The following is a 14,201-nucleotide window of genomic DNA, read 5'->3' on the forward strand; positions in this document are numbered from 1 at the left end:
GTTGTTCTATCAGTTGGTTTTGTTTTGGGAATTCGGTGTAGAATTGCAAGCTGGTGGCAATTAACATGCAGACAAAAATAATAACATACCAGACCAACCAATACTCTTGAGAATCTTCGATTATTCAAGGAACAAGTGGACACTTCTCAAATGATATATCTGATGATAAACTCTGTTGTTTTTGCTTCAAAGTGATTCCTTGTTTGTTAATCACAATTAACTTGGCTGACATGTGTTTTGCTTCTCTTTCAAGCATCAAAGCATGAAGCTAAATTTCTCATTAAATTTCTGTGGAGATCCTGTTCAAAACTTTTGCTCCTTGATGAATCCACAACAATGCCAAATTATTAACGTTTGACATAACATGATGATGTTTCATTTTCTAGGTCCTAACCCTCCATTGAACATCACGGTGGTCAAACAGAATGTTTTGTTTGCTTTTGTAAGATGGACGGCACCAAACGATCCCAACAAAGCCATCTACAGATATCGTGTGACCTGGTCTCAAAATGGATACTCGAGATCCAGAACTGTGTTCAGCACAGAACTTAACATTACACGTCTTGTACCGGGAAAGAATTACACAGTGACTGTAACTTCCTACTACAGCAACAAATATAGCCAACCTGCAACTATGGCTTTCACAGCAGGTATTGTTCAATCTCATCCACTGCTGGAAATATTCACGAGGTTACAGCATGATCAGATCCATGATACATTTCAGATACATTCTTGTGTTTTGTTCAGAAATATCCTTTCATTTGATTAATTTGCAAATTACGTCCATATCTGGTCAATGTCCATATCTATTTAGTTTGTGCTGACAGGTAACACGGGACTTTCAAAATGTCGTATGAATGCTAAGGCCAAACAAAAAAACGAGTTTGTTTCTGGTTTCCTACCGACCCATTGCTTTTAAATGCGACCCTACGATTTTTGTTGACAATTTGGACTCTGGCGCTTTTGACTCGGGCGCCGCCATTTTGAATCCCGCGTGTTACGTCAGTGAGAGTTTCAAAATGGCGGTGCCTGAGTCAAACCGCACGAGGACTGCTTTGTGGATCAGTCTTTTCACGGTTAGTTTCACCTAATGTGGTGGTGATGATGGTGACAGTGGTGATGGTGAGGTGGTGATTTGGTGGTGGTGGTAGTGGTGGTGCAATGGACTTGCAAAAATGCACTCGACTTGCTGTTTAACTTTTAATATATATACATATATATTGTTTCGGGCCAGGGTTCGGCCGCCAACCGACCGCTCAAACGGAGCCAGAAGTCGAGTCGGCCCGACCGGTCGCCCGGAATACAGATCGCCGCCCGGATAAGTCCGAGTCGACAGGTCCTTGTACAAGAACCGAAATACGCCAATGGGCAGATCAGGTGGGGTCGGGTCGATTGCCAATCTTCAATGTACCTAAATACTCACGTGATCTAACTACCGGGGCATTCCACCCTCCACGAAACTCGTACGGAACAAACCGCTGATGCGAGCCTGTCCCGTGCGCGATTACGGGCGGCTTAATCGCCGAGAACCGTCAGTCCAAATGTCCCCCTTTCACGGCAAACTAACGGCTTTCTAACTCCCAACACACGAAATGCTCAGTCAATGAAAGAATCGACACGATGAGCTGAAAACATTTGACAATTGGGGCATTTATTAATAATAATGGGGAACTAGGGAAGCATGTAAGAGCAGAGCTATACCGACTTTACGAAATGCGATGCAAACATTTACAGCACACAAAGCACTTAACAATTTCCTACTTATTTGACGGGCCCACGGACACACGTATGCACACACACGCACCCAAGAAATGGTGGCTGAGGCCTTTAATAACGAGCTCCAGCTCGGAGGACAGGTGAGCTGAAACCCAGAACCTATCTCGAACCTCTCCACCTCGTGTGGTCTTCAAGTTGTTCGGACCCGGGCTCCAGCGAGAGGAAGCTGGATCCAATCGCCATGAGCAGCGATCCTTCCCGAGCTTCCGCGAATCCTCCCGCGCTTCTTAACACGTTCTGGTGAGACGAGCCGCCGATCCTTCGCGTCGATGCGTCGCTTCCCCGAGGAACCACCTCCAAGAAGAGGTCGATGAGTCGCACCAAGCCGGGAACCAAAATGGAGAACAAAGAGCTACACGAACCAAGAAGAAAAAGAAGCCACCACTCGCAGCTCGACTCAAGCGACCAGCTCAACTCTCTTCCAAACAAGGCAGCTCTCCAAAAAGCTTTCAAAAGCCTCCGACCCTAACCGGAGTCAAGCAACACCAGAAGGTCTGCTGAACTACCACTTCTGCAGAAGCAAAAAGCTTCCGAAGGCCTCAACCCTAACCCAAGCCAAAACAGGACCCGAAGGTCTGCTGAACGACTCCCCTCAACTCCGAACCAACACGAACAAAAGAAGGATCTCCTCTTATCCTTCTCCGCCCCCTCCCCCCCGCGCCCGGCCTGACTCATGCCCTCTTGATCCATCCCCCGCTCAACCACGGGTGGGAGGAAGTTGTTGACATCATGAATCACGGGACGGCATGGTTCTTCTTCCTCTTCGCAGAAGAGGGGGAGGAACGTCTCCATTGTTTCATTCCCTAACTATTAATCCGATCCGCAGCGCATCTAATCGATTTCTAAAGATTTAAGCAATGGAAGGTGAGCTATCTAGGGAACAACCACTTATCGACATCGCTGACTAAAGGAACCTGTATGTTGTGTTCAATCGAATTCCAAATTCGTAACACTATATTAATGAACAATGCATATTTTCAGCATGCATGCACTGTCAAATATGTGGAGAAATTGAAGACAGAATAAAGTGCATTTTAGCAAGTCGAGTGCACCACCACCACCACCCCCCATCACCACCACACTACCACCACCACCACCACTACCACTACCACAACCACACCACTACCACCACCACGACCACCACCACCACCACGCTACCACCACCATTACCACCACCAGCACACTACCACCACCATTGTCACCACCACAGCACCACCACCACCCCACTACCAATACCACCACCACTACCACCAAGGAAAATAAACATTTTTTTATTGAGTTATATGAATGTATTCATGGCAAAAAAAAATTGGCAAAAAAAATAAATTCCCTCCCTCCCTACCCAATTTGTTTTGGCCATGCAATAGGAAACAAATGTTTTTGTTTTTTTGGTCGAAATGAGGCTTTTGTACATGAGCTGTGTGTGTGTTTACACTTGTTCAGTTTGGCACGCAGGGAGTTTTTAACCCGCCACTGCGAGCGCAACATCTGAGATTCAAATCGTATTTTACACATTATTTTCAGCCTTTCGACGAAAGAGTGGCCATCCTAAGATGGTTCACCATAAAAATTGTTTTCCTGAATAAAAGTTGGACTCACGGAAATGGAGGAATCCATGAAATATCTGTGGATGAGAGGAGTTTGATTCGTACCATTTCCTGTGAATACAATTAGCTGGCAGTGGCTGGGGTTAAAAACACACACACACACACACACACACACACACACACACACACACACACACACACACACACACACACACACACACACACACACACACACACACACACACACACACACACACACACACACACACGCTTCTCCTTTCACCAATAGATGCAAAGACAGTATAATTTATCTCGTGGCCTCAGAACCAAACAAAAAAATATACATGTATTTATAAAGGCACTTTCAACTCATACACTCCCACTCCCACTCTCCCATCAACCCGTTCAGCCAACACTCATCCCAAACATGATTAATCATGATTATCATTTTATACTTACCCTGTAAATCGAGAACCCCAGATATGACCTTCCTTTCTGTGTGAAGAAGCAGAAACGTTTGGTTAGAACATAGCACCATATCCGGCCTTTCACAGGTGATAAGAGTGTTTGCAATGCGGATTGCAACATTTCATCTTTTTGGACAAGTTAATCAGGAAGTTCTCCAACTGTTTTGGTGTGGAGATTGAGGCACACCCTGTAGCCTGGTGTTGGCTCAGTGTTAGGGTGGCAGCTTGGGATCCTAGGGTCCTGAGTTCAATCCCCGTCAGCCACTGAATTAATACACCAGGGGGTTGACTCAGCCTGTCATCCTTCCGATGTCGGCAAAATGAGTAGCAGTTCCAGTGTGTGTACTTGTAGAGGGGCACTGCATCAGCGACACAGTCGTGCTTCAAGAAATGATAGCTACCCTGGCAGCTAAGCTGCCATACGACTACAGGCACACCCTTTACTCGCAGGTACGCTGACTTTCGGCTTCTTTTTTTTTTGAGTTGTTTCATTGAACAATCCTTATCTGAGAGGCAGGAAAAGTGTCCAGACCACCCCAATTTACTTCGTTATTACTGGAGGTTTCTGCCCATTCGTGTCCGAGCAATTTGCGGTAGAAATACGTCATTTCAAAAGTCCCGTATTGACAGAATGTAACCTTCACCTCAATATCTAACTTGAAGATAAGCTGAGGTCTCGATGAAGGAGAAATATTTGATAATACTGTTCAATCATATTGATTAAAGTTGTTTGCATTGAGGGATACAAATATAAAGTCTGTTTTATTTTCCTGCAGTGCCCTGTGGTGGAAGAGTACGAGCAGAAGGCTGGCTCTCATCCCCTGGATATCCTCAATACATCGATTCAAACATGGACTGTGCTTGGGACATCGAAGCTCCTCTTGGACACGTTGTGTTCCTGACCGTGATTGACCTGAATTATTATTATTATTATTATTATTCATACTCACGGTGTTACAGAGGCTGGCTTGCTGTCGGATACAATCAGACATCACAGAGAGACATCACGATGTGCCGTTATTCAGACGTTGGACGAACAATTATATCTCCTTCCAACACGATGCGGTTATTCTATCATAAGAGTTCCTATTACAGGATGAGACGCTTCAACGTCACTTTATCATCACAAGGTGAGGCTTTCATTTTATGTTCTTGATGGAAATGAAACTCATTGATTTTGATGATGGGGAAACTCGATATTCTCCACAGATTTTATTACAAACTCTTCTTTTGTCTTCAATGAAGTATTTTCTTCAAATTTTTGTGGTTTGCATTGAATGTTTCTGTTTCTCATTTAAATCAAAATGTTGACATGATGACATCAGAAAGTAGATTTGCTGGAAACGAACAACAGGATGGATCCCCAAACGTTAAATTTACAAATGACTTTGGAAAACCAGAACTTAGCAGATTCTATTTATAAAATTATCTTAAAGATACGAAAATTGTTTAATCTCATGGAGTTATTGTCATAAACACAACATTTAGCTTCACATCCAGATGTTAATAACTCTTCAAATGTGAAGGAAGAATAAGAAATATAAAGTCAAGAGCTAAATGATACTATTTAACCCACAAATCTGAGAAGTTCAAGGATAAACAAACAGTTTGAAGTGTTGGACAATGGAATACTGTAGAGCGACCCAAAGATGTCCCTTTCTTGCAACACTTCCAACATCAGCTTCGAAGCAATACAACAAATGGCAACATGCAAAGGAGGGAAACAACATTACTCTCAACACAATTTTCCTTTTTGGAGAAAGTGAGTGGGGATGTTGTTCATGAGAGAATGAAAGAGAGAGTTCAGGGAAAAGAGAGCATTCATTGAGAAACATTTTCTGTATGAAGGAAATGTTGCAGTGAGGAAGACTTCCACATGAGGTACAAAAGGCAGGGGGTGTACAAAACAATGAGATGGGGTGTTTGAACAACCCCACTTGAAAAACCATGCTTTGTCACCTCACTCCCAATTGGACCTCCTTGTATGTTATTTCTGTTTAACTTGCCACAAATCACAATTTTTGTGGGTGAACAGTGAATATTTTTGCCTTAAATCTGTCACAAGCTGCTTTGCCAGGCCTGATGTTTGACTGAAATGGATGTTTCAATTTTGACCAGGCTGAACAGGATCTCTTTATCCTGTGTATACCTTATTTTCTTCATTGATTTCCGTTATAACCCCACACGGAGTGTAACCTGGGGTTAAGCAAATGATTCACTTTGTCTGTCTGTTTACAAACGTTAGTTTATGATCGATGAATGACTTCATTCCAATTGAATGTTCTATTTTTAGCACAAATTGGAACATGAACCTGCAGTTTAGCAGGACATTGGCTCTGAATTTGGAAAATTTTGCGGAGTCTCATCACGATCATGCAAATATAGAGAGGAGTGAGATAATTTCTTTAGTCTGTCTGCCTCTCTGGTAGTCAAACAAAATTGTAATTCAAAACAGGAAACATTGCTTTCTCGGGATGCCGGACAGGACACAAACTCCAGGCATGAAGAACTAAAGTAACATGTTAAATTCAGTGGTAAACTTACGGTAAACTTACGAACAACACCGGTAAACTTACGGTAAACTTACGAACAACGCCGGTAAACTTACGAAAACAGTTTTTTTCTACAACCTTTGAAATATTTATTTTATTTCAATTGAATGATGTACTTGAACACCAGAACACAAATGACCTTCTTGGCACTTTCAAAAGCTTCACTTTAACAGAAATTAAACAAAGAAATTCGCATTTTGCGTCATCTCATCCAATCAAATCTGCAGACCCTCCCAATGTTCCTTTTTCTCAAGACTGCATGGGTTTAGGTGTTCTACGAAGTCTCGTGTTCCATTTTCAATCATTTCATTTGGAATTCATCACTTTCCCATCATGACTGCAACATAACATGGACAAGCTTTCACCACTCATCCCAACTCTCTCTTCCTCATATTTGGATATTTCATTTGTCACCATGCAGTTTGGCTTTGTGTTGGTACCTCTCTCACGACTCACCAGCCATGGCACTTCAGCAAAGGAGTTCTGTGACTTCATGGGACTGATGCACTCTGTGAACTTTCCAATGTGGATTTCTCCCAATGTCAAATCCTCCCTCTCTGGACTCGGTGATGATTAACTTTCCCGCAAATGTCTCCTGCTCTTCTTCTGCTCCATTTGGTTCATCTGTTCATATGCTTGTAAAAATCAACCTCCCTGGCTCTTCTCAGAGAGCTGCCTCAATATCAGTGGGTCTGGCAGTTAATACAGGCAGATTGGCAAGGACTGTAAGCAGCCATCTCTCTTCAGGACTGGTCTCCAATACTTACTTCCCATGGTGTTTACTGAGCCTGAGAATTCTACCCAAGGAACCTTCTCTCCCTCATGCGCAAATTCATTGTGTTTCATCTTCATTTACCGGACTCTTCTTCCCACCCATGGGACACAAAACCCTTTGGTGAGCCAGTTGCTCTGAAACAAATTGCCTTCTCTTCCTGGAGGGGTAATCTGACCGAAGGCAATCTCAGTGTATTCCTCTGCTTTGTATCCCCCAAGTATCGACAGCATGCACCTGGTCCATCAGCACCCCCTCTGAGTGAAACTGTCTAAATGCAGAACCACTGCTCACCTACACTCACTTATTCCTCATTTTTCCCCACCCGTGGAAATGCCTTCCACACTCTCTTCAACCTCCTTATTCCCTCCCGGTCTTCAAGACAGCTCTTCACCACCATCTCAAGTCACTCCACTTCCAAAACCGTGTTCTTTTCTGCACCTGTGTAACCACCCCCACACCCCTTGCCCCCACATGTATCCTACGTTGCTTATGTATCCATCTTGTGCACCCTTTGCTTTCTGCCACACCCCTCATTGTTACCTGCACACCTTGCTTGTTCGTCTCCATCTACTTTCTCACTGTGTGTGTTTCCCCTTTCTCCTGCTGTTCCCTTTATTATGTTTCTCTTGATCTGTTCTGTGTCTTTCCTCTTCCATGAGCCTTGTGCATGTACAAAAAAATAAGAAAAGTCAGCAGAATGTGAAATCCATGGTTCAAAAGAAGGCATAACTTTCAATCAAATATGACCTTGTCACAAAGTTAAAAACTGGAGGAGATTGCTGATGCATAGAAATGCAGAGAAAGAAAGATAAAGCTGATAAAGTTTTTTTTTTTTTTTTAATTGAGACTTGGAAAGAATCGATGCAGAGAGAACAGTTTGGTGACAAAACTGGGTTCATCACGAGTGGGGACCAATATTGCATCAAACTTACCCATGACTGTCAAGACATTGAGGTTCTCAATGCCAAACAAGATGAGAAAGCTACTCAGCTGTAATCTGTGTTGCAGATGATGAATGATTTACACATTTGTCTTGGACTGAGAACATCTATCAATCATAAACTCTTCATGAGATGGGGGACTAAAAATCTTGTCAGACGTGTTGATATCTCAAAATGGGTGAAAGCATTGGGAGCTGATGTGTGTATGCATTGTTGGAGACTTCATCCATGTACTGGGCATGATACTGCAAGTGCACTGGCCAATCAAGGAAAGATGAAAGTATTGAAAATTCTTCCTCTTGTTCAGAAGTTTAAGAAAGCATTTTCATCTCCTGGTACTAATTGGAAACTTCCCTGGGAAGTGTTCAACACCGTTTACGAATTTTCTTGTCAAATGTACTGCAGCAACACCAAGGTGGACAAAGTAAATGACTTGGGTGACAAATGTTCCATGGTTGAAGAGGGAATGTGGAATTTGGGTAGGTGCTGCCATCATGTGAAGACACTCTACTGCAGCACACAACTGAAGCAAATTATCAGTTTGCCATGTTGACTTGCAGTCTCAAATTCCCCAGACATTCCTGACCCCACTCAAGGGCATGGCTGGTTCAAAAATGAAGAAGAAAGTCTTATCAAATGAATGACAGGTTATCTAGCTCCAGAGGTCGTCCTTGGTCCAATATCATTACGGTGTGCTCAAGCTTGCCCGCAGACCGTACATGTATTTTGAACACTCTGAAACGCACAGCAGCTTGTAAGCCGCTGACATGCTTAAATATGGATGATGATTATGATCATGGGCATAGGAGCCAAATTTTTAAGGGGACGGCTACAGATTTACCCGAGTGATGGCTGCATTGCTCGAATGTCCACTTTTTTGTTTACTTTGTCAGGGCTCATGTAAGAGCAAAACAAAACATCTTGTATACATTGTCTCGGCTCGTATAATAAGTTGAGGCTGGTATAAACACGTGAGGCCAATGTGTGTATTTTTTGGCAAGTCTTTCTTGGTAATCTGAGTGTATTTCTTTTTTGCAATGATCACATTTCATGTGATAGTGATAGGGTCGCTTTTGTGATTTCATGCAGAACATGTTTTTTATTTATTTATAACTTCAACACACATGGTGATGACCGATCTGAAACAAAGGAAAATGAATATACAGTACATATTAGAGGTGCAATAAGACATTCACATCAATGGGCAACAAAACATGGTTTAAATTAGAATGGCCACTCCATTTGATTCGAGTGCAAATCTCTAGCAGAGATTCATCTCACCCAGCAGTGGCCACACCACCATCCACCCACTCACCTACCACCCCCACTCCACTATCCCTCTCCTTCCATCCAGTCGAAGCAGAACTCAATATGACCCTTTTGAAATGTCATCATGAACGTCATTTCAAAAAGGCCCTTTATGCAAGGCACTGCACACACGTTTTCAGGAAACCCCTCCCCCCAACACAAGACCAGCCATAATAAAACAGGGTGATTCCCTCTATCATCATTTAAACACTTTTGAGCAAAATAAAGAATCAAACTAAGGGCAATTTCAAAATGGGTAACTTATCATAACTCTTTGGCAACAGGAACAGTTGAAAACAAACATCTGAAACCCCTTCAATGAATCGCCGTTAAGTTGCGAGATATCGCATATCTTCTCCCGAGGGACGATGAGAACATACCTGCTCATGATGTCACGGACAGTTACCGCAGAAGTAATACAACCTTCCGTAGAAATAATCGATCACCATGAACAGCTGATCAGCAAGTTATTGAGAATCCTTCTCATCAGATCATCAGAGGCCCCAGGGCCCTGTACGGCTTCTTTGCCCCCACCATATTGTGCTGGTCATTGTCCTAGCATCAGCCATTTGTGTTTCTGCGCATGCGTGATTGTGTGATACGCATTCACGGATGGAAATACTTCATTTTGAAAGTGCTTGTGAGTGGGCGAAGCCTCAGGAGTCAGCAGAGATGCTCACTTGCCAGATGTATAATAAATTCTATATTTTTTCGTATTTTTATGACTATTTTAATCCCAAAAAGGATTACGACTGATAATTGCAAAAATAGTCAAATATATAAGAATGTACTGAGTTTTGATATTACAGGCTGTCATCATCATGCCATCTCGTGATATTTTATCTTCTGATATTTTGTTATCCTGATATTTTTATGCCCAAATTATAAAAGCTACGCTGGCTTTTTGACGGGCATTTGCCCCCTTCCCTGCCCCCTTCGCCCTTGATGATGATGATTAGCTGCATCTGTTGGACACAAGACATTTATGTGATAGTGCTGATGATTTAAACTATATTTGTGTTTTACAAAGTTATGTTCATATTTTTCAGAATGAAAAGTAATCACATTCGGGTTGGGCATACAACCATACTTTTTTTGAAAGGAGTGTTTTTTTATCGCCAAATTTCACGCTGATCACGAATCAGTTGAACTTTTTGACATAGGATGATGTCTTAGGTTGGTAAAATGCAGAAATTCAAAATGGCCGCCAAATTTACCCATTTTCAGGTAAAATTTGATAATTATGGCTTGCTTCTGCTACTGGTACTTGAGGAGTGTAAGAAGCATGGAGGTCCAGTGACTCCTATTTCCCTTGACTCTCTTGAGTGACTTGATGAATCACAACTACTCAAGGAAATAGGCTACCTTAAATCGACAGTGGTGCCCGATATACGCCAGAAGCGTAGAGTGAAATGTACCGAGAGAACAAATACTTTCACGTTTGAGAAGTTCAGTGCAGACGAATTGAAAACATCTATCAGAAATGCTGTCAAACCAGAGGACAATGTTTCTGTCGATGTCGATATATTGCTGAAAAAAGTGCTTTGAATGTTGAGGAGATGTTGATGTGATGATTAAAGTAGTAGTTTACGGAAATTTGTGATATCTTGATTTGATTCTTTGAAATTATGGTCACATTCACATTTTTGTGCTGATTTTATCGCAATATGCATCATGGGGCAGTCTGGTTGACGTGTACGAGTTTAAAAGTATTATTATCGATATCAGCGACCCTGAAAACAAAAGAAGTGACATATTACATGCCCGAGTAAGCCATAATTATCAAATTTTACCTGAAAAGTGGGTAAATTTGGCGGCCATTTTGATTTTTTGCATTTTACCAACCGAAGACATCATCCGAGGTCAAAAAGTTCAACGTATTCATGATCAGTGTGAAAAATGGCCATAAAAAACACTCCTTTCAACGAGACAACAGAGAAAAAGTCGATGTGTGCCCAATCCTAATCACATGGTTATCCATATTTTTGTCTGCATTTGATTGTTGGAAAAACCAGCCGAACAGAAAAAAGTCCATGTTCGGTTGCACTCCCGAAAATATATCTAAACCTATTGTACAACCCCCTATAAACTACGTATCACCACATGTAGAATTTAATACCCAATAACATACAATTAAATACATATGTCGATGATAAACCAACTCAAATCTGAAGGCGAAGTTCTGAGATATGTCAAATCCAGCTGGGAAATTGCCGACCATTTTGAAAAGCATCAGTTAGTTGGGAATCTGGCATGACCATCACATAATTCCTCACTCTTCAGACATCAGGCTAAAAATTGCCCAGGTGGCTTTTACTACCTCAATTTGGTCGACAAATCTGGTATGGCTCATGGACGAGAGAAGGAGAGATGGAGGGGGGAGGATGAGAAGGGGGGGGGGGTGGGGGGGAGAGACAGAAAGAGAGAAATAATACATATATGTATATATATATATATATATATATATATATATATATATATATATATATATATATATATACATACACACACACACATACCCGCACACATACACACACATACACACACATACACACACAAACGCACACACCCGCACACACCCGCACACATACACACACAAACACACACAAACACACACACACACACACACACACACACACACACACACACACACACACACACACACACACACACACACATTCGTACAGAAGGGAGGAAACTATGACCAGATTCTATTTGTAACATTTAATCTGCTCATTTTTTTTCTGAAATGTAATCTCCTCATACTTTTGTCTGTAATGCCTGGAAATTGTTATTTAAATGAATTTCAAATACATTTGCAGATTGGAGACAAATCCAGGCAATGTATGAGGTTTGAGCTGAAGAATCCAACACACAGAGCCATGTACTGAAATAAAGTTAAAATACGCAAACCTAGACTGATTAGCCAATCCAAACCTTTTTATTTAACAACCTCATCCCGATAGATACCAAACATTACGGGCCGAATTGCCAAATGTGTTTATTGATTGTTTTTCCAACCCACGCCTAACCCTTGAACTCTGACAAAAACATCGTTGTACATGCACAGAGAATTACCATTTTAAACAGTAATTTACGACGGGAGATGAACATCCATCATAGTTGTGCTCGTATAAACAGCCGATTAACCTGTGAAACCTCGCCCATATCTCCAACGTCCAATTGAAATGATGCTCTTGCATCGAATCAAAGTGCCACGGCCAATTGTTGGAAGGGATTCAGAGCAATGTTCCTCATTGTGGGTTTATTCAAGTCATCTTTCACAAGATTCAGCAACCAACGAAATTATTCCTTCGAGAGAGCCACACATCCCTACTTCGAGATTATCCATCCTTCCCTCCAGTCATCCATTCCTCCTTACCCTCATCCTTCCTTCCCCTCATCTTTCCATCCCTCCAACCATTGATCATGGAGAAGACAATCTGTGAATGTATACAATCTCTGTGTACGAGCTGTGGTTCCCATTTGTAGTCCACTCTGGGTAATCTGGATTTATGTGATCAATGATGGTTATTGAAACATCTATCATGTTTTATGTTTGGGTTATATACACAATATAAAATAAATTAGTGGCGATGTATTTATTATGTATGCATATCTGGTGACGTTTTTTTCCACTCCTCCAATTTACGGACCGACTTTATGAAAGGCGTTGAAGTGAACGTCTTGCCAACACACACCGAAACCTGAAACACTGACAAAACCATCTTTGTATCTGCACAGATAATGACCAGTTTAAACGTTTTGCTGTGTGCATGTAAACATTTGAACAGCCGTTTCATTAAGATGTCGAAGTTGTGATTCATTCCGTTTAATCAACGTTTTGTTCAGTGCACCATGTTGGAGGTTACCAAACCAATGAAGCTCAATGACCACGCATAGGCCTCGCTAGACGACAAGTTTTAGTTTTGTGTTCCAACGGCGGGAACATGTCGGCAACGAAAAGAGGAGATTTTTATTAATTTGAGCAACAAATGGGTTTAATCAAACTAATGCAGGTTCACCATGGAACAATCCAAGACAGGAGAAATGACATGGGTAAAATAAGAAAAAGCAGCTGGCATGGGAAATGCATTTTCTTCGCACAAAGAATGTGAGCAATCCTGTCTGCTCACATTCTTCTTATAGGTGCTTCCTTCCTTCCACGAAAGAGCTTCTTCAGCAGGATGATGATTGCTGCACTTCTCGAGTCCAAATAGTCTGTTCGAAGGATGTAGTTCGTATGATCCCTCACCCTGTCCAAATTTCTACCCTATCAGGCCGTTTTATTTGTGTTTTTACGTCTGTTCTTTTGCATCAGCGATTCTTCACTTTTGTCGTGTTTATATTTGAATAAATTCTGTAAGTATATTGACGATACCTCTCATTTTGAAAGAAAGCTGTAATGATCTCCGTTCCCTTTGTATGCTGCCTTTTTGGCTGCTGGTTGCATCATTGGCTTGGAGCGCGGCTATGCCGCTGATGCAGTGCCCTATTACCAGTACACTGGTACTCATTTTGCTGACCACGGAAGGATGGCAAGCTGAGTCAACCCCCTGGTGTTAATTCAGCGGGAAACAGGGCTCGAACTCATGACCCAAAGATTCCTTGACACCACCCTAACCACCAAGCCAACACCATGCTTAGCTGTTTAATAAACTTTTCATTCTCCATTAAAGCTTGAACAGCATGTATAATTTACTCTTCTGGTATTGCAGCAACACAACTATTTATATTGGTCTTTTGATTACCCAGAGAAAAATTTATCTTCTGTTTGAATTTGTGAAATTGAACTCATTGTGCGTTTCTCTGTTTTTCATCACAGATGCCTGCAT

At 41.9% G+C, this 14,201-nt stretch overlaps 1 protein-coding gene across 7 annotated transcripts in view; it reads left to right on the forward strand.

The window, feature by feature from the left end:
- LOC147007731 (uncharacterized) overlaps window positions 1-14,201 on the forward strand; it is a 218,407-nt gene that overhangs the window by 64,252 nt on the left and 139,954 nt on the right. Inside the window, exons 9-10 of one of the 7 annotated variants that reach the window (XM_085866517.1) lie at window positions 387-650; window positions 4,567-4,920. The exons of the other annotated variants lie outside the window; for them this stretch is intronic. Of the exons in view, the coding sequence (XP_085722643.1) occupies window positions 387-650; window positions 4,567-4,920 (618 nt within the window). The remainder of the gene's footprint in view (window positions 1-386; window positions 651-4,566; window positions 4,921-14,201) is intronic. 7 annotated transcript variants of the gene reach the window in all.

This window comes from Eptatretus burgeri, unplaced genomic scaffold (assembly GCF_056783735.1).
Source record: "Eptatretus burgeri isolate ZD-2024b unplaced genomic scaffold, Ebu_testis_v1 Ebu_testis_scaffold_34, whole genome shotgun sequence".
NCBI lineage: Eukaryota > Metazoa > Chordata > Myxini > Myxiniformes > Myxinidae > Eptatretus > Eptatretus burgeri.